Genomic DNA, 20,825 nt, shown 5'->3' on the forward strand with positions numbered 1-20,825 from the left:
CGTCCAAGCCCACTCTGAAGAGAGGGTTGTTCCCTCTGCCCCGCCCCTCCCCGCCATCGACAGCTCTCCCTCTGGGGGTGGCGCTCATGCCAATCTCAAAGGTAAGCACACAGTTATCCAGCCCCATTCCTCATGAAAACTTTTAAACACCCCCTTATCATCACACTTGTTTTAGAAATTATATAATCATCTGAAAAACATTGATAAAATGACCCAAAGTCCAGTTCACTGAACCAGGAGACATCACTCACAAGCTTTGAGGGTTCCATTGTCACCTCTAATGATGTCACTGGGCACACAGTCTCCCCACTCTTATAAAACAGACCACATCATTTAGCACAACACCATCTCACCACTGATGTGACATCATAACCCAAAATGTAAAGCCTTATCATTGCAGTAGGTGGTTGACCCCCCCAGTAAGTCCGGTATGGACTTTTGTTATAGGTTAACCAGATGTATAAACTTACCACCAGTGCAGGATACAGATATAGAAGTAGGACGAACATTTAGCAGCAACTAGGGTTGGGTTCACAAAAGGAAATATTTGTATCCATCTAAACAGAACAACATAGAAACCATCCAGGGTACATTTTTGAAACTTTGTATTGTGCAAATGCTGTTAAAACTGTCATTGTCCCTCCTCAGACTCTGATAAAGTTTAGAGGAAGGTCAGGAAACCTGGACCTTGCCCTACAATATTCACTGGTGTTGGGACAATTTTCAAAATGGGGATGTTGGCATCATTGTTATGTCACTGAAGTCATAGGGACGAAAGAGCTGTGCTGGTTTGAGCATTTATGCCAGTGTTGCTTTTGTTTCCCCTGTTCGGCTTTGGGTATACAAGGAACAAATATATGAAATGAGTCACACCCATTCAGTAGGAGAGTGGTATGGGTGTGGTATGTAGCTTGTGGTGCATTTTGGAGCACACTGTCACAAATATATTACTAAATCATGGTGGGATACTGCACTTTTCCATTCAAATTGGCATAAAAATTGTACTGACATTCGGTTATACTAATAAAACTATAAAACTATATAGTGCACAAACAAGAATGTGTGGAAATGGGTTTTCAGCGAATATTTACTATTTGCATATCACCAAGTAAAGCGTCTTGGTTCGTTTTGGTCCCTTTAAAATTTTTATTTACATCACACTTCAGCATTACAAAAAATGTGCTTCATTTGTGCTTTCCTAACTTCTGATATTTTAAACATATTTCTACACTTACTTTTAATGTATTGTATATTAAAGAAATGACAGTCTACTTCCAGTACTCAACCAAGATTGTCAGATAGTTCACTTTACAAAATCCTGTGACTACAAAAAAAGAAAACACCAAATCTAAATGTTTTATTTGTTTTCCTTTTTTTTATTATGCTGTATTGTTTGTTTATCTTTTATGGACATTTGTCCCAATAAACATATGTAGTACTACTAACGCCAGTCTTCATGTTAAAGGAATAAGCAGCAACGGTGACAGATATCCCATCTGCTGAAATATAAATCCCTTAGGATATAATGGGATTTATATTTTGGCGGACAGGATATCTGTCACCATTGTGATGAAGTAACCCTTCCGACAAACTATAAATCAGCCCCTTAGCTTGACATGTGACCTCTTTCTTTGAACATGAAGCAAATATGACAAGATAAAAATACTATTTAATGACATCTTTATTGCTCATTCACCTTCTGAACTCTAGCTGGTTATTTTAGAGGTGCTGCAGCACCCTGCACCCCTACTTCCATTACCTATGCTTCTGTGCTGATTGATCCACTTTAAATCCTGCTGTGCTTTGTGAAAGATGTAGCGCATCAGGGAAAGCATGAAAGCAATGACTTGCTGTGCAAGAAAAGTCTGGTGGAGACAAAGGTATGAATGACATTATTGACTAATGTCCCCGTACACAAACAACTCTGTTTTAAAAACCAGGATATGTATTTACTTTAATGAAAACCTTAGGCATTCCAGGATAGACCTGTGAAAACCAAGAGCATCCAGGCGATTCTTTTTTGCTTGGCCACCCTATTTTGTTCCCTCCACAATGGTGATGGATGCAGAGGGTTAGTGGTCTGAGTCTGACTTAAAATAAAGGAATGTGATGTTAAGCAGGATTTTCACTGCTATCCTGGTGAGTTGGTAGGTGGACAACTAGGACAGGGACCATGCAGGATACATTCTTGACAACTTTTCACTCAACAGCTAAGAAGTAAATGAATGCGAACAAAACAATTCTGCGGGGGGAGGATAAAAAGGGGGGTAATATTGAAGCATAATGCTTTTCCAGCATCTGTATGATATATTGGTTAAACACAATCTAGGCAACTATAAACACCTTCATACAAACCCCAGTGACCTAAGTATGAGGAGAAATGCATTGCCCTTACTTACCTTCAACCAGAGGGTCACCCATGAGCTATGAGGTCCTGGTCTGTTGGTGTGTATAGCTGGTGGCCACAGGTACTCGCCACTGATGAAGATATATCATTGAAGGATTTGATTATGAGAGGCCAAAGTCTAGTGGAATTACAGCGTGTGATTATAAATGTCTCCCCTATAAGGCTCCATTGAATTAGCCATAAAATGAGATAATGGGTGGTACTGACAAAGAACACCAGATTTGACCACGAGGCTCTGCCTCCAGAAATGAATGCAGTATTGCTGCATGAGTTAATACTACAAGACTTGTAATACTGTTTTTGGGGGATACCCAAAATGGAATAAGAGCCTGCACAGTGGCCGATAGACATAGTGACCCAGACTGCTACACCTGAGAGCCCAGTGAAGAAAGGTGGGTTGTCAACTAGTGTGGTCTCTGTGGTCACTGCACAGGATGTTAGTAATGGCTTCATTGGTTAAACACAGCTATCCTCCATGGTCATGCGGTGGGAGGTTTCAAGACTACGTGAAACTGGCTACTAGGCTGTGTCAACATTTTTTGGTGGAGCCTCGACCTATGGACCTATGTACTGTTAGTAACCCTTACTGGTTGATAATTTGCAAAAGTGGATGAAAGAATCAATAGACTCCATATTTGTTACTCATATGGCGTGAACCTAACTACATGAGCAGCGGAACACTTCACATGTAACAACGTCACGCATCGTATCACAAAAAAAGAGGATAGAATAGTGTCATAGATGAAGCAAAGAGACACTCAACTTCATGTGAATTTACAGATGCAGCACCCTGCCTAGCTGCGTCTGGGTCTACGGAAATGCAGGGCAGAGGCCAAAGGCTTGACTTGAGCTTTATCTCTGTGTCTGAAGTGGCACTTAGATTGATTACATATCTAAAAGATGTGGTACGTCCTGCTGTGGCTCCCGTCATAGCACAATATGCAAGGGTTTGGTAAAAATGTTTATCTCAGCGATCTTTGCCACGATCAAGGCTTCCTTCAGAAGTGTGATTATTCCAAATTTCTTGAAGCAAGTGAGAATCACTTTCCTCATAAAATCGATCTCAGCATCCTTGAGAATGTACTTGCTAGCCATTGCATTACACCCTCAGGCTTGAGAAGACCATTCAATTACACCCTCAGGCTTTCATGGAACAGTATAACTGTGAGATCTACAGTCTGTTTCCGGCCTGGTACTTGCACCGAGATTGCTCTGATACCGGATAAAGTAATACATTGGGAGCCAATGATCAGAGTACTACTGCAGTCTTGGTTTCACTCAATCTGGACTCATTCTTTGACATTCTCGATCACTGCAGCTTACTGACTAAGCTTGGAGAGTAGTTGGGTTGTCAGGACACATAAAAATAGTTTGCTTCCTTCCAAGCCAATGAAGAGACTTTTTTTAATAATCTTCACATATGACAAGTGTTGTCCCACAGGGGTCTTGTTCACCACCTCTTGTTTGCACGTTCTATGTGCAAACACTACATAAACTCATGCTGCCTTTGGATATGGAAATTAATTAATCCAGGTCATATCAAGATATGTTACCCTGGTCATTCATCCTCTTGCACAAGACAGCAACCTTTAGGCCGCAGCCTACCAGATAGCACAGCTGTCTGGTTTGGAAAGACATCTTGGGGACATTCTGAAAGCTTCCATGGGAATGCATTCCACTCATTGCTTAACATTGACTTTGCCGTTCATAGCTCACATTTGCTTGCCTTCTATTTGCTGGCTTTATTTGTTTTCGTCCGCCCAGCATGTTTTTGTCCATTCCTTAGAGCGTAGCCTTTTCATCGTCACTCTTGGTATTCTTCCACAAATGCCCGCTTTCTGTAAACAGGCCTTTAAATGTTGTCCTTACCTTGTCACATTTGCTGTACATTCAGAGACAGGGTGAAATGTCAGGCTCTGTCTTCTAGGGGGGTTGGTGCTTACTTTTCTTTCTCTGCCTTCAAAGCAAGAGCATTTATGTGGCAATCCTACCAGGTACTCCTGTGATAGGACATTATGTTACTTTTTCTAGCACACAACACAATTTAAATGTTTCTAAATGAACTGTGCAAATATTTCAGAATACATCAAAATTAGGAAAGAACAAATGAAGCACATTTTTCATAATTCTGGAGTGTGGAGGAAACAGATATTTTAATATGATCAAAACAGTACACTTGGTGATGCCATTTCCACAAATTATTGTTTGTGTTCTGTATACTTTTATCAGTAAAACTGTATATATGTGCAAATGGTCATTAAAACTGAAAATGTGTTGTCTGTAATGACAGTGCGCTACCACACACTGTACACTTTACTCTATACCACTCCACTCTACGCCCCTCTGGCCTCTCCACTCTAGGCTACTCTTCTCCACTCTATTCCATTCCACTCTGCGACACTCTATATCACTCTGTACCGCCTCACTCTGAGCTACTTTACACCACTCTATGACACTTCACTCTCTGACACTCCACGCCACGAAATTCCACTCTGACACTCTATTACATTCCACTCTACTCTACTCTGTGATACTCTACGTCACTCCATCCTATGACACTTAACTCTAGGACACTGTATGGCATTCTGCGGCACTCCACTCTGCGCCACTCCACTCTACGACACTCCACTCTATGACACTCTATGACCCTCCTATGCACTCTACGACACTCCACTGTATGCCAGTCTGCGCCACTCCAATCTATGAAACTCTACGCCACTTTACTCCACTCAGCACCAATTCACTCTAAGCCACTCTGACACTTTACTCCACTGTATGCTATGCCACTCCACTCTACTCTACTGTGAGACACTCCACTCCACTCTATTCCACTGTGACACTTTGCTTCACTCTATGACACTTTACTTTGATCTATGCTATGACACTCGATGCCCCTCCACTCATATCACATCGCTCTGACACTCCACTCTATGCCACTCTACTCCACTCTATGCCATTTCACACCACTCCACTCTACAACACTCCACTCTATGACACTCTAACGTCCTCCACTCTATGTGACTCCATCCTAAGCCCCTCCACTCTATGTCCCTCAACTCTACGCCCCTCCACTCCAGGTCCCACCACTCTATGCCCATCCTATTTACTCCACTCTAGACCACTCTATGCCACTCCACTTTAGCACACTACTCCATGCTACACCACTCCATTCTACGCCACCCTACTCCATTCTATGCCACTAAACAACACTCTGACCCTCCACTCTATGATCCTTGACAGTACAACCCTCCAAGACACTCTACGACCCTCCACAACACTTTATGACCCTCTTCTCCTCTCTACGACACTTCACAACACTCCACTCTATGCCATGACACTCTATGCCATTCCACTTTACACCACTCAACTCTACGCCTCTCTACTCCACACTACACCACTGCATGCCATTTCACTCTAAGCCACTCCATTCTGTGTCATTCCCCTCTTTGCCACTCCACTTATGATACTCTTCTATACAACTATCTACTCCACTCCACTCCACTATATGACACTCCATGCCACTTGACTCTAAGCCACTCCACTCTACACCATTCCACTCTGACACTCCATTCCACTCTACAACATTCTGCTGCACGTTACTCACTCTACGACACTCTCTGACCCTCCATTCCACACTATGCCACTCCACTCTATGACACTTGATGCCACTTTACTCCACTCTATGCCACTCCAGGCTACGCCGCTCCACCCTATAATATGGCACTTTCTGGCACTCGACTCTGCTTCACGGTACTCTACTCTACTCCACTTCTATGGCACTTTACTCCACTCCATACTATGGCACTCTACGACCCTCCACTCAATGTCACTCCACTCCATGACACTCTACTCCACTCTGTGGCACTATACTTCACTCAGTGCCACTCTATGTCACTCCACTCTATGATGCTCAACTCTACTCCACTCTAATCCACGACACTCTATGCCCCTCCACTCAAGGCCCCTAAACTCTGCTTCACAACACTCTACACCACTCCACACTACAAATACAGCCATATACTCCACTCTACCCTATGACAATCTAGGCCACTCTACTCTAGGCCACTCCACCTTATGCCACTCCACTCTACGACACTCAACTCTGACTCTCCACAACACTGTATCCCACTGTACGATACTCTACTCCATAACACTTTATGACACTCTATGCCACTCCACTCTATTCCACTCGACGGCTCTACACTCCACTCTATACGATAGCATGTTGCACCTCTCCAGTCCACATCACTCTACGCCATGACGCTCTACTCAATTCTGCTCTACAACACTTAACTCTACACCATGACACACTTCGTTCCTCTACTCCCCTCACCTCTACGACACAACACTCCACTCCACACAACTCTACTCCTCTTCACTCTGTGCCATTCCATGCCACTCCACACCATGATACTCCACTTTGTGACAATCCACTGTATGTCCTTTTATGACACTCTAAGCCACTCCACTCTAGACCACTCTACAACACAACACTCAACGCCACTCTATGACATTCTAAGACGCTTTACTCTTGACCATTTTATGACTCTCCATTCTACAACACTCTAGTCTATGCAACTCTACTCTGACATTCTACTTCACTCTACACCACTTCACGATAGTCTACTCCACTCTGCGTGACTCCACTCTATGACCCTCCACGACACAGTGTGACAGCTCTACGACACTCCACAACACTCTACACCACTTCATTTTACAACACTCTATATCAATCTACCCCACTCCAATATATGACACTCTGCACCACTTTACTCAACTCCACAAAGTTAAAGTGCGCAAGTCCAGGGATAGTCTTAGGTTTGGGGCACAGAGGACCGGAAGATCTGATACATTTAGGAAGCCTTTGTGTTTGGGTACAGGTCTGTGCTCCCCTGTCCCAGCTATTTATACCAGCTTCCTGTTACTTGACCTTCACATCAGAGGTATACAACATGCGAGGCTTGCAAAATGGTACATGCTGATTAGATTAAATCAATCAAGAGGTATTTGTAGAGTGCTGCTTATCGCCCGAGTGGGTATCCAAGTGCTTGCTGACATTGATAGTCAAAAAGTCAGGTCTTGAGTCCCTTCTTAAAGCTTATAAAAGTGATGGTGCTGTGCATAGATGGAAAAGGAGGGTGTTCCAGGCTTTAGTGGTGAGGTGGGAGAAGGAGCGTCCTCCCGTCGAATGTGTGGGATTCGGACGAGGGCACGCTGTGCGGAGCGAAGGTTCCTGGGAAGTTGATGAAAATGTAGGCAGTGGTTGAGGTAGGCGGGACCTTGGTCGTGGAGGGTCTTGTAGGCGTGGATTAGGTATTTGAAATGACATCTTTCCAGGATCAGGAGCCAGTGGATGTCTCTCAGGTGCTGGGTGATGTGGGTTCTCTTGCGTAGGTTGAGGATCAAGCTCGCGGCTGTGTTCTGAATCGCCTGGAGTCCTTGCTTGAGTTTGGTGGTGGTGCTTGCTTAGAGTGTGTTGCAGTGGTGTAGTCGGCTAGTGATGAGGGCCTGGGTCACTGTCTTTCTGGTGCATACGGGGAGCCATTTGAAGACTTTGCCGAGCATGCGGAGTGTGTGGAAGCAGGCTGAGGAGATGGCATTGACCTGGCGTCTCATGGAGAGCTCCACTCCACGTGGAGGGGTGCCTTGGGTTCACAGTGATGCTGCTTCTCTATATTTGGTCTGGGCGTGTGGGGTAAAGAATGGTCTTATAAGGTTCCAAAGACTTGGGGGGTCATTATGGTCCCCGGCGGTTCAGCCCGCCATGCCGGCGGCGGGTAAAAGGAACGCCACCAGCATGGCGGGCTGAACCGCCATATAATGTACACATGGAGGCTCCACCGACAGGCAGCCTGACGGTTGAAGGAATCATCAGATATTGATCACTACAGCCACCAGCCTTTCCCTGGTGCGTTCGACCGCCAGGGAAAGGCTAGCGAAAGTGGTGCTCCGGGGCCCCCCTGGGGGCCCCTGCACAGCCCATGCACTTGGCATGGGCAGTGCAGGGGCCCCTATGCAGTGCCCCATCGCGCAGGCCACTGCCCGATTTACAGGCAGTGATCTGCGCGACAGGTGCAGCTGCACCCGCCGCACAGAGGCATTGATGTCCCGGCCAGGCATTCTGCTGGGCCAGCAGGCGGAAACAATTTTCCGCCCACCGGCCCAGCAAAATGTTCTTTATGCGGCCGGCGGGGTAACAAGGGGGCTGGCGGTAATTTAAATGACCGCCAGCCTGAACATGGCGGTAAACACCGCCGTGTTCATAATGAGGGCCTTGGTGTGGACACACAAGTATCCCACTTTGTTACATGGAAGTATTTAAAGAGGACAGTCTGTGTACTGGGGAGCCAGGAGGTGGTTTTGAAAGAGGAATCAGAAAGATACTGGAAATAGCATTTGATGACAAATAATGACAGGGGCACATTGTCTGCAGACTTTTCCCTTTCCCTTTCATTGAGCCGGAAGATGCTTGCAGACTTTGCTGCTTGTTAATGTTTAACATTAACACGTAAATGCCGACGGTAGTTGAAGCAGTTCAGTGACTTCAAATTTTTCTCATGTTGGCTACCAGGACAAGGACACGGTGTCCGACAGGAAGAACAACAGGATCCCCGGAAAGACCAGATGCAGAATTACCACCGACTGCAAAGAACCCGGACAGCTCCTCAACAGCGCACCTCAAGGAGCTACTGCAGCAACACCAGGACACAAGGGCGAGACCGTGCAAAGCACAAAGCATAATCAATGTGCCGATCTTTCAATGAGTTCTATATCACTGAAATAAATGCAATATTGTGAATTTGCGTAGTTTTCAAGTTTGTTTAGCACGTTATAAAAAAGTTTTAGATTTTAATAATCTGAATTTATTATGTAAAACAATGTAGAGTTTATTTTAAAACCTAGAATTAGTCCATTATAAAATACTGAGGAGTGTAAAGAAATGGAATTAATACAAATCGAGTAACTAGTAACTTTTCAATGGAACCTTTATTGTCGGGAGCCAGAATAAGTCCAAATCAGTTAAAATTTCTGTTTTAGAGCATTTATCAAAGAGCATATTTGATTTGTTGGTTTGAGGGATGCCGAAGTGATACAGCTTAAAGTTTAATTGTAGTGTCCGGAGTCTTCTAGTTCTGCCAGACAATTGTGATGTTGGTCTTCTGACACCAATCTGCACCAAAGCTTCATGAAGCATCTTTCAGAAATCGCAACCACACTACAAAAGTAAAGATACTAAAGGACATACCAGTACCTTAAAATTACAAGATGCTATGTAACTCAGTGAATCTGGTTCATTTTCCCAGCCTTTTGGCTCTCAAAAGCATCTGAAATGTCCATGTGAAGGTCTGTGGAAGAATGAGCAATTATCGGGATAATAATGTGTGGTATTCCGGCTTCCCCATTCTGCATCAGGATTACCACACCCAGGGCCAGATGTAGGAAGCCTTTTGCATGTCGCAAACTGCGAAAAACGCAGTTTGCGGCATGCAAAAGGCCGAACGCGATGCTCATCCTCAAATTGCGAGTCGGTACCGACTCGCAATTTGAGGATGCGACTCGCAAATAGGAAGGGGTGTTCCCTTCCTATTTGCGACCGCATCGCCATGCTGAGTTGCTTTGTGACCGCGAATGCGGTCGCAAACCAACTCGCAGTTACCACCAGTGTCACACTGGTGGTAACTCATTCGCAAAAGGGAAGGGGTCCCAATGGGTCCCCTTCCCCTTTGTGAATGCCGAAAAAAACGAAACCAAATGGTTTCGGAATTTTTTTCTTTTTGCAATTCGTTTTCCTTTAAGGAAAACGGGCTGCAAAAAGAAAAAAAAAACTGCTTTATTGAAAAAGCAGTCACAGACATGGAGGTCTGCTGACTACAGCAGGCCACCATCCCTGTGAGTGCAGGGACTCGCTATGGGGTCGCAAACTGCGACCCAGCTCATTATTATTAATGAGGTGGGTCTTTGCGACCCCATAGCGACTCGCAGAAGGTGTCTGAGACACCTTTCTGCATCCCATTTTGCGAGTTGCAATTTGCGAGTCGGTCAGACTCGCAATTTGCAAGTCGCAAAATTTTCCTTTCCTACATCTGGCCCCCAGTTCTCATAGTAAGTCCTCATTTCTCAGGGACCAGCTTGTGATCCCACGTGTAATCCCCCATCCTCTCCATGAGTTACCCATGCCCTGGTACAGCTATACCAAGGGCTGGGGATTTACCTGCAATTTATCATTATTATTTTTTTTTCTATAGAGAAGACAACACCTGAGAGCATCAGACGGCTTTGTATGTTACAACAGAGGCAGTCTGTCTTAATGCATATTAAAAGCCTCCGATTCTCCTGTGCGGTATTCAGCACCTACCCCTTTCACCCTCCACGTTTCCCCCATACATCACACTCTCACAGCCAGTGAAAAGATTGTGTTGCTTTTATTATGCTTACATTGAAAAAATTAGGCCGTTGTTAGGTACTCGTGTCACTGCTTGTGTTAGGCTAAATCACTGATACTTTACAGCAGTCGAAGAATGTTCTTAGGAAGGAGAGAGACCTGCAGGATGGCTTAGGAGTTATCAACGGCTAAGAGTTGAGGGACATCTCACACCATCACCTTGGGAAAAGCAGAGACCAAAAGGTCGTCTTAGGATGGAAGATCTGCAAGACACAGTACACCCACCACCCCCTTTACAGCACTTCCTCTGCATGATTAGTGTCGAGGACATGGAGTTTGACATTACAGGTCTAGATCCATAGCTTCAAGGTCCACTGGGTGTTAGAGCTGAAGAGCATGCTGGGGGAGGACAGGAATCCTTTAGTTGGCAGAGAGCAAAGACACACTGTAAGGTGCCTGGATGGTAAGGGCATCGTAAAAAAAATGAAAAAGGGTTCTGGGGCACTTCGAGGCACATTAAAGGTCAGAGAGCCACAGGACCTCTTACCCGGCCTCCACACGATGGTCATATTGAAGCCAGCTACTGTAGCAGGCATTGATGGTTACAAAGCTGCTGAACACCTAAGAACTATTTCTCCATTCAGACCACTAACTCGCCACTAATTATATCAATTATTTGTATTGTGCTCCATGCCACTCTAAGGTCGGTATAGCACTTATGAAGGACAAAAGAAATGTAATGAGAGACCAGGAGAGAGCAAATGACGAGGCAGTGTGGAGGCAATGAGGAAAGAGCCTGGTGGACACTATAGACATTCCCAAAACCAGAGTACCCCACAGGGGGAATAGTATGTGATCAGAATTGTCAGAGAGCTAAGGACGCTCCAGTCTTGTCACTTGAAAAGTCAGGAAATTGTAACGCCTCTTGTAGATATTCTTTTGGGTAGACAGAGGTAGGGGACTACTCTGGGGACCTCATATCCCTTTGGGTCTCTGTGGATGACACCCACTCAGGACAAGCAGATGGTTATAGGGTGACAGTTCCCCTGAGTGGTAGAGCCGTGGGTACCTGGGATGCTCAGATTTAGGACAGAGGGCTAGAGGGGGACTGTTTCCCCACGATGACAGAGTTGAGGACATCTTGAACATCATTCTCTTAGCGCAAACAGAGAGGGGCGACGGCATAAGGCAGCTTGCATAATGGCAGTGAGCATGATGTCTAAGGGGACTTCTCCCGTTGACAAGCGGAAATCCGTAGTTAGCTTCAGGTATTCATGGGATGACAATGCTCTGGACCCCGCTCAACCGAAGTGTTCTTCCTAGGCCAGCTTTTTGCTGTCCACGCAACCCAGCCAGTACTGCGCAATGGGTCGGGGGTATTTGGGGTACACATAGTCCACTCGCTTCGTGTCCAGGTTCACCCGGTAATATTTATCTGAAAGAGAAGGAAAAGGCACAAGAGAGAATATAAAAGGCCTGCGGGCAATACAGTGCACCTAAAGTCTGCATATATGTATGCCACTATAGGGAGGTCTCGTATACACAGTAGTGCAAGGGAGCAAAGTAGTACACATATTGCAGGGGAACACAGTGAGAATACTCCCTCTACATACTGTCTGTTAGAATAGAACTCTATGTACTCTGTGTACACAGGGGACATGCACCATGTCTGCCTGTGGAACACTCAATGTAGAATGCGGGTAAGAATCACTTTGTAGACAATGCAGACGTAGAACTATGGACACCGGAAGTGGAAAGCGCTGCACAAAGAGGGTAGAGACTTCTGTGTGTGAGCGACATAAAGCAACTTAGCACAAACAATGCATTATGTACAGAGTAGGTTATACATACGCTTTACCTAATAGAAAGGAGGATTCGATTAGAAGTGGATATGGAAAACAACACTATTAGCGCAGGAGGAAGAGCAATCAATGGGTGCAGTCAAGATGGAGCCCTCTGTATCAATTGGTGGAGCATACGTTTTTGTAAACAAAGTGGTGGAAGCAGGCCGGAAAATAGATCAGAAAATTTGTCGTTGTGATTAAAAATAAATGCATACATTAAAGGATTAATTAATTTAAACCTGACTTGTACAGTGTGTACAAATAAAGTGCCTAACCAACACCAATAAGTGGCGGGAGCACTCGCTGCACACTTGTGAACAAACGCTCTTCTTTATATGCATAGTGACTAGGAAGCATTGGACGTACACACAGGAAATAGTGAGTCACCACTCGTCACACTAATTACATAGTCCTTGATATCTCTGTCTCTCATGTGTGACAAGGAAGTGGTCTTTCTCTTCTTGCGATGAACAAACCTAGAAAGGTTCATGTGTACTCTAAACCAGAGGAGAGTTCTAACAATAAAGCACCTAAGTGTTGAGATTACAGTGTGTGATTGTGGGGGTAGGGGAAGGGGCCTTACCCCCTAGTCAGGGAACCTGACAGATCTCCATCACTGCTGAGGCAAAAGACAAAGCAACACTTGACCTTTATCAGTTCGCACCTCATCAGGCAAAGCACTAAGGTATCTCTGTGGAATCCACTATTTGAAAGAAATCCTTTCCAGGTGCACTACATCCAATGGATCCTGCAGAACAGGTCCAGGTAACTAGGTGTTTTCTTTGACAGCAGTGTGACATACAGAGGACATACTAACTTCTTCACAAAAATACTGCTGTAACACGCCATCACACACCTCCTACGAGGGACTTACTCACACATTCATCCACTTCAATAGTGACATCTCATCACTGAGAATGTCAGGTGCGGCCCTCAGAGTACAGTATGGCAGCAAATCTGCTGGGTGGCCTTCCACTACAGGCCCGAGGTAGAAGAAGGGCTTCTCAAGATAAAAGAGGTGGTGTGGCAAATGCGCACATTCTCTACCCTGAACACAACATAGAGCACACAATCTCTCTGTTAATGGCATCACTTGATATGACTCACCAAAGATGACATTACAGAGCCAAGATAGAAGAGGTGAACATTTTTGAATGGGTGGTAGGACCCAACCCTTGGGTTTCTCCCATCATAGTAACCCACAAACCAAACGACCAGGGGAGGTGAGACTGAGCTTTGATATGCACCTCCCAAATATGGCAATCAAATGGGAGAGGCACATAAGCCTGACAGTGGACGATCTGATGAGTGAATTCACTGGGAGTGTTTTTTCTCAAAGATGGACCTCCAGTCAGGAAACCAACAAATCTTCTTGTAACTAGAGTCCCGCTACACCACCTCTTTTATGATGCACCTGGGCCTCTGCCTAAATAAAAGACTAACATTTGAGACCTCCAGAACAGCAGAGGTTTTCCTGGACACCATCTGGAAATTGCTGACTGGACTGAAAGGGGCCCCTATTCTGAGCAATGTCATCTTAGTTCATGCCTCAACCCTCAAAGAACATTTTTATGCCTCCAGTGATAGTTCCAGTGAATCAAAGACTGTGGTCTGACTCTCCACAGAGAGAAATGTGATTTCCTGAAGGGCAGCCTTAGTTTCTTCAGGTACCAGCTCTTGAAGTATCCTTGGCCCATCTAAAGTGAAGGACATCCAGTCAGAACCCTCCCCAGAACCTGACAACCCTCATGGAGCCCTCCTCTCTGGGAGCTAACAAAATCATCAGTCCCTTGGCTCTGAGAAGATGAACACAAGATGTCCTTCCAAAACACCAAGAAGGCTCCGTCAGCATCCTACTTCAACGCCGAAAAAAGCTCACAAAAACAATCATTTGGGGATTGGGCCCCAAAAGTGTAAGCCAGCTGAGCCCTCATCCCCACTGAATAGCAGTACTATCAGATCGAGAAGCAGGTCATAGCTGTACACCGTAGGGCAGACACTTCCACTGGTATCTCTATGAGCATCCATTTGTTGTCCACACGGGCCACAAACCCTTTATCCCTTTGTTTCAAAGGTTGGTGGCCAAAGTACCTCCCTAAATCAAAAAATGGATACTTAAGTAACAGAAGTACTCCTGTTCAGGTGAGTACAAGACAGGAACTGAGAATCCGTGGACTATTTATCACAACATTCATAGCCCTTCACCAGAGAAAATGAGGCAAAGACTCAGAAGATGGAAGAATAGGTTAAGCTTATAGCAGAAAGGTCCAGGCCACTGTTAGTGTCCCCAGACAAGATCCTCAAAGACCAGGATGTGGATGACTGCCTGCGATTGACATTGGAAGAAGTCAGAAAGGGAGACTGGAAGAAACAAATGCATCACAGCAAACAGTAGAAGCTGAACAGATCTTGTCCTCCCTGTAGAACGTCTGGAATACGCAGGCTTCCTCAGCAGAAGGCTGCCTCCTGAGAGGGGTCTGGTTGAAGATACCTCAAAGCCAGGCCATGTGGGTAGTTCATTTCATGCAGGGTGACCACCAAGGCATGGCCGAGAAGACCAAGAGTCAGAATAAGAGCAAAGTTTGGTTTCCCAGATTGGAAGAAATGGAAAAAGAGACTGTATGAATCTGTGAGATGTGCCAGGCCACAGGGAGCCCTGAGCCGCAAGCACCCATCATTACAGAAGAAGCCCCCTAGTCTTCTTGGGCCCAGGCCACCACCAAATTTGGGAGCATGCCAGATGGTCACTATATGCCCGTGGTGATCGACTGTCTCCACTACTTCTGCCTGTGAAATGATTCAGAAGTTTGAAAAGATCATGGCCATTCATGAGGCAATCTGTGAGATCCAGACAGACAATGGTCCCTCATTCCAGGAGCAAGCTGTAGCAGACTATTTCAGATTGCTATGGTGAGACATCAGAAGATCACACTCTAGTGACCCCAAACTAATGGTGAAGCTAAAGAGTTCATTCGTACCCTGTTGCATAGCCCAAGCATGTAACCATAATCTGGAGTGGGCCACTCACTCCTTTTTAAGAGAGTACACACATACTCACCATATGGCCACATACCATGGTCCAAGCCTGGCCTGCATGGGTCATCAGTCAGAAGCCACAATCCCACACCATGTGGAGTGGTGCCCTGAACAACCACCTGGTAACTAGGCCCACTAACTCAGTGAGAAGTAGAATGCTCATGCCAGCAGGTGTCGATGAGGAAGTGGAAGAGTACAGCAAGTTGGAGATCTGGTGCTTGCCAAAGACTGGTTCCTGGGAAGCAAGTTCCAGATCCCATTTGAATGCATCCCTTGAAGAGTCACCTGGATCTGGTGCATCATGGTGATCACCTGGAGAGGGGCCGAGGACATCAATGGAACTCTTCTTTTTTAATGTGGTGGGCTAAAAGCACCAATCCTTCAGGGCAATAACCCTGTAGGAACTGAAGGGCTTCCTTAGGGAGAGATATCCTTGGAGACTGCCTGAGGGTGTGAGTATCCAGCTGCTCTGCCCCCTAAAAGTGTTAAAACAGAGCTGATTTCCCCACATCCAAAGGTGTCAACCTAGGGGGAGGTCGGTCAAGAAGAGTCCAGTCCTGAGTCCCACAAGTCAGAGACGGGGTCATCCATGATACATCTCCTGTGCAGATCTTGCCCTTCTGTAAAGGTACTATGATTTTGCAAATTTACAGTCAAAGTTCAGGGGCTCAGAGACTTGGTATGCTGTTTAAAAATAGTTACTTGTGTTCCATCTTTTGCATTTTGGGGAGGAATGTTGTATTGATTAATCGCAGTACCTGTTATGGGGGAATGGTTTGAGTTTGCCCCTTCGAGGTAGCTGCACATGGTTTGTCCCAGATGGTAACCAAAAAAGGGTCTCTCCTGTTGCTCGTGTGGGCCGACGTGGCTGACCACAACTGCTGTCTTGCTCCTGTTTAGGTGAGGTGTGCAACACAACAGGGTTCTGTGTATACGAAGTGTAGAGAATACTGGGCATACTTATGGAGAAGAGAGTAGATAATGGTGGAAGCACACTGTTTCTACACAGGCATTGTACCATTAAAGGTAGCCACTCTACATACACACTCAGAAGGAAACACTGCCTGTTCATAGTTTGTAAAAGCAAGGACAGTACAGGGATCATTTGCACACAGTGTACACAGGTGCAATGAAAGTCACTGGAGCATGAGGGGACACCCTTCAGGTGCTCCCAACCCTTAAGGGGGCCCCACATCAGCACAAGGCCAATGAGTATCTGTGATATTTGGGAGATTGACACTAAGGGGCCCCTCTTCATATTTTGAAGGGGGGCATCATCTTGCATTACGCCACTAACAGCGGATAGGCTACACGCTCTATACTAGGTTTCTCCAACCAGTCGATCGCGAGGTACCAGTAGCTCCCAGACCTCTTCAGAGTAGATCACAGCCTGGAGTTCATTTTAAATAAGCACATGGTCACACTTTTACTTCTAAGGTTAAGGGAAGGCTGTACTTATTTTATATTCTTATCATGAGGCTGCAGATAGCAGGGCCTGATAAGGAGCAGTGCTGGAGTCAGATTTATGACCCAGGGCACAGAGGTGAAGAATTGAACCAATAATGTATTTAACACTTAAATAAAAGTTCTTGCCAACTCAGTATTGGAGGTAAGAACAAAATGATGTTAACTTTTCATTCTAATTTAAAAAAAAAAAATTCTAAGTGTTGCATTTACAAACAGCAGACCTCTTGCTGCCGGTGGCCAGTAGAACACTGTTCCATATTTATAACTGAAAAACAGTTGTTTTTTAAATGGAAGAAATTTAAAGTGCAGAAAAAGGTTCCACATTCTGAAAATTTTTGCACTTTAAACTTGTCCCATTTAAAAAATAGTTGTATGTTTGTGTTATACATGTAACGGTGCCACATATGACGAAAGGTATGTCCTGTGCCACGCGTATATACGGCTCAGGCTCTCAGTTACCCATACAGATATATCCATTCATATGCACACATGTTCACACATACCCAAACACCACACTCTCAATGACATACATGACAGCCCTGTCATAGTGCCCCTCATCAAAGTATTTTGTTGAAACCATAGTATCTGGCTCTATAGGCATTAGGCTTAAAGTCAAGGAAGATAGGAATGGGGGTGTCTGGTAATAATGCGCAAGTTGTTTAACCTTCGGCAGCTCATGATGATTTTCACTGATCAGACGTAGCTCTTGCTACAGAAAAGGTTGGAGACTCCTGCTCTATACAGTGGCTATCAGGCATGCTCTGCACACACAGTTGTGGGAACACTCTGCACCCATAAAATACGCCTCGTGTATAATACCTTTCTTGAAGAAGTAGACGCTCTGGATGGGTTGGCAGCGAGGGGCGACAGGCATCACCCAGTCTGGGTCGAAATAAACATCATCTTCGTCCTCCTCCGACATCCAGTCAAAGAATTTGAAATATGACTTTCTTTTCCTGAGCTGATATTTTCGGCGGTTCCTGCGGGATTTTCTCCTTCGGTTCCTGCGGGTTTGCTTGCTTGGTTGAGGTAGGTATAACTTTCCAGCTACGGCTGCATCCAGGTTACTGGGTAGACCTCGCCATGCTCTGCTAATGGAGATGGGGTTGCTGGACCCTTCTAGGAAAAATGGAAAATGGGGCACTGTGAGGATCAGTAATGCTAATGGTGCTTCATCATGGCTCCACTCTCTGGTTTCAGAGTCCCGGGTTATAGCTGTCAAGTTTTAGGTGTGTAACACTTTTATTTCTGCGATGTGCTTATGTGTGACATTTTATTGCCGTATGTGTGGCACTCTGACTGACACTTTTAGGTCAGCTGATCAAAGCAGTTATAGTCATGTAAAGAGGTTAATGTCATACAATGTTATGCTTTAGAAGGGGCTTTAATACAACTGCAACACTCCTGAACAGTGATAAACCTTTTTAACATGATCCCTAGGCATTTCCAAATTAGTTCCTGCAAGCCTCACTCAGACGTCTGCCTTACTTCAATGCCTTTCTACATCAGATAATACATCTTTCCATCTGCTTACTACAGTTGTGGCTCGCGCCCCAGTAAAAGGGGCGGGGAGGAGTGGGGTCAGAACAAAGCAAAACAAATAAAAAATAAAAAAAACTTACCTGACTCCCCACCACCATGCTGCTCTTCTGGCCCCACTTGAAAATCGCAGGCTCACAGCCTCCCCTGTGGCCAATCCTAACGCTGCTCTCATGCTGCTGGCAGCATAAAAGCAGCGTTAGTATTGGTGGGAGCGCCCTGGCTTTGCACTCCCAGGCAGACTGGGAGCCTGGGCCTGCTGTCTCCAACCCATCAACACACTGCTGGGTTGGAGAGAGCTCGGTGCGCATGTGTGTTTGACTGACCCGAGACGGCCGGCTAAACACACATGCACACTCCCTGTCAGCCCCATGGCCATGCCTCTTTAAAAATAAAATAATAATAAACATTGTTTATCATCGTTTAATTTTTAAAGGATTGCAGCTGCTGCTGCTGGGGGGTGGGGTGACGCTCCTCCACCATAGCCGAGAAGCCGCTGCTGCCTTACTATAGCCTTTTATATATATATATATATATATATATATATATATATATATATATATATATATATATACACTACCTAGTGGCAGTCGCCACTAGGTAGTTATAGTTAGGATCATGTTTCCATAGAAAAAGCATTTTTTGACACGCCTATATCTTTGGGGTCGTTTGACGAATCTTTACGAACGTTTCCAAAAAGAGTATTGCGGTGATTCTTGTTGTGCATGGAAAGTTTGGGGTGATCCGTCATGCGGAAGATGAGAAAAACGGGGGTGAAAAAAGTTTAATTTCCATAGGACCTCTAGACACGTCTACAGCCCAAACCGCTGGATGGAATTACACCAAATGTGGCAGAAAGTAGCTTTCGGTACGCAGATTGTGCTTTTGCTTAACTTGTGTAAATCTGTTCAGTAGTTTTTGAGAAATTTAGAGAAATCCAAATGTGTATATCTCTGAATGTGGTGACTTCAGAATTATTTAACAAATATTTTGCAGAAAGAAGCGCTGTAATTGAAATTCAGCAGTTATAGTTAGAGTTCTATAACTTGCGCCCTAAGGTAACTATAACTCGCGCCTTCAACATGCACAGCTAATTACTCTACATATTATATCATTGATGAGATCTTGTATGGCATCTTTGATATTATCACTGCAACATTTGCAATAAAATTATTGATAAGAAAACTGTGTATGGCAAGGGCGTGAGTCATAATTACATTAGGGCACGAGTTATAGTTACTTGAAAGAACTCTAACTATAACTGCTGAATTTCTATTGTTTTTATATGAGTCAATTCAGAACCTAACTATAATGTCCCTGTAACCTTTGTTTTTTTCAGTGAGTATATATATATATATATATATATATATATATATATATATATTATATATGTATTTTCCCGCCCCAGAGCATGAATGCTGTGTCCTTCCACTGCTTGCTTTTTCAGGTGTTACGTTCTTCTTTTTACTTAGGCAATCTAAAAGAGTTCATATGTTTCCCCACTGTCTTCCTCGTATGCTTCTCTACTCCTGTGCGCGTCATGCTCCTATCTATTTCACCTATGTGCTTTCATGTACTTTATTTGCCCTCCATACCTCTCTGCAGAGAGGCCTTGCATGCATATGCCCTGCCTCCATCAGCAAACGCCTCCTCTGTTTGTCTAATGTGGGAATACCTTCATATTAAAGAGTACTTTCATGGCACATCATGGTTCACTATTCCAGGAAGTGAGTGTGTTGCTGTCAACTAAGACCACCTCCTACACACGCAATGTCTTCTTTGACCCTTGCACTCTAAACCTGATCTGAATTTTCATAATCTGTAGAGTCCTGTTCTTGGGGATCTTTGTAAGAAAACAACAGCTTTCTAATGGCTCACTGAAGGAGGAACATGGCTCTTCTTATGGCTCCTTTTAGGGGTAAAGTGGCTGTTCTGAGAAAGACACTTGATTTTCCAGGGATCCACACAATTGAACAGGGACTCTTCTGGGGCCTCAGCTCAGGGCAGCAGCTATTGCTTCCCGCTTCACAAAGGAGATATTGTGGGATCTTTCCTGCAGGAGGACAGCAGCACTTCTGATGGCTCACTGCAGGAAGACCCCATACTCTTCTTAGGGCTCCCTTTAGAGGTGCGGTGGCTTTTCTTTGGA

At 44.9% G+C, this 20,825-nt stretch overlaps 1 protein-coding gene across 1 annotated transcript in view; it reads right to left on the minus strand.

Moving 5' to 3' along the window:
• Positions 1-10,814: 10,814 nt before the first annotated feature.
• VTN (vitronectin) overlaps positions 10,815-20,825 on the minus strand; it is a 55,798-nt gene continuing 45,787 nt past the window's right edge. The window contains exons 7-8 of the mRNA XM_069226163.1: positions 17,957-18,256; positions 10,815-12,225 (exon numbers count right to left, since the gene is read on the minus strand). Coding sequence (XP_069082264.1) covers positions 12,110-12,225; positions 17,957-18,256 — 416 coding nt within the window. The 3' untranslated portion in view covers positions 10,815-12,109. The remainder of the gene's footprint in view (positions 12,226-17,956; positions 18,257-20,825) is intronic.

This window comes from Pleurodeles waltl, chromosome 3_1 (genome assembly GCF_031143425.1).
Source record: "Pleurodeles waltl isolate 20211129_DDA chromosome 3_1, aPleWal1.hap1.20221129, whole genome shotgun sequence".
NCBI classification, from domain to species: domain Eukaryota; kingdom Metazoa; phylum Chordata; class Amphibia; order Caudata; family Salamandridae; genus Pleurodeles; species Pleurodeles waltl.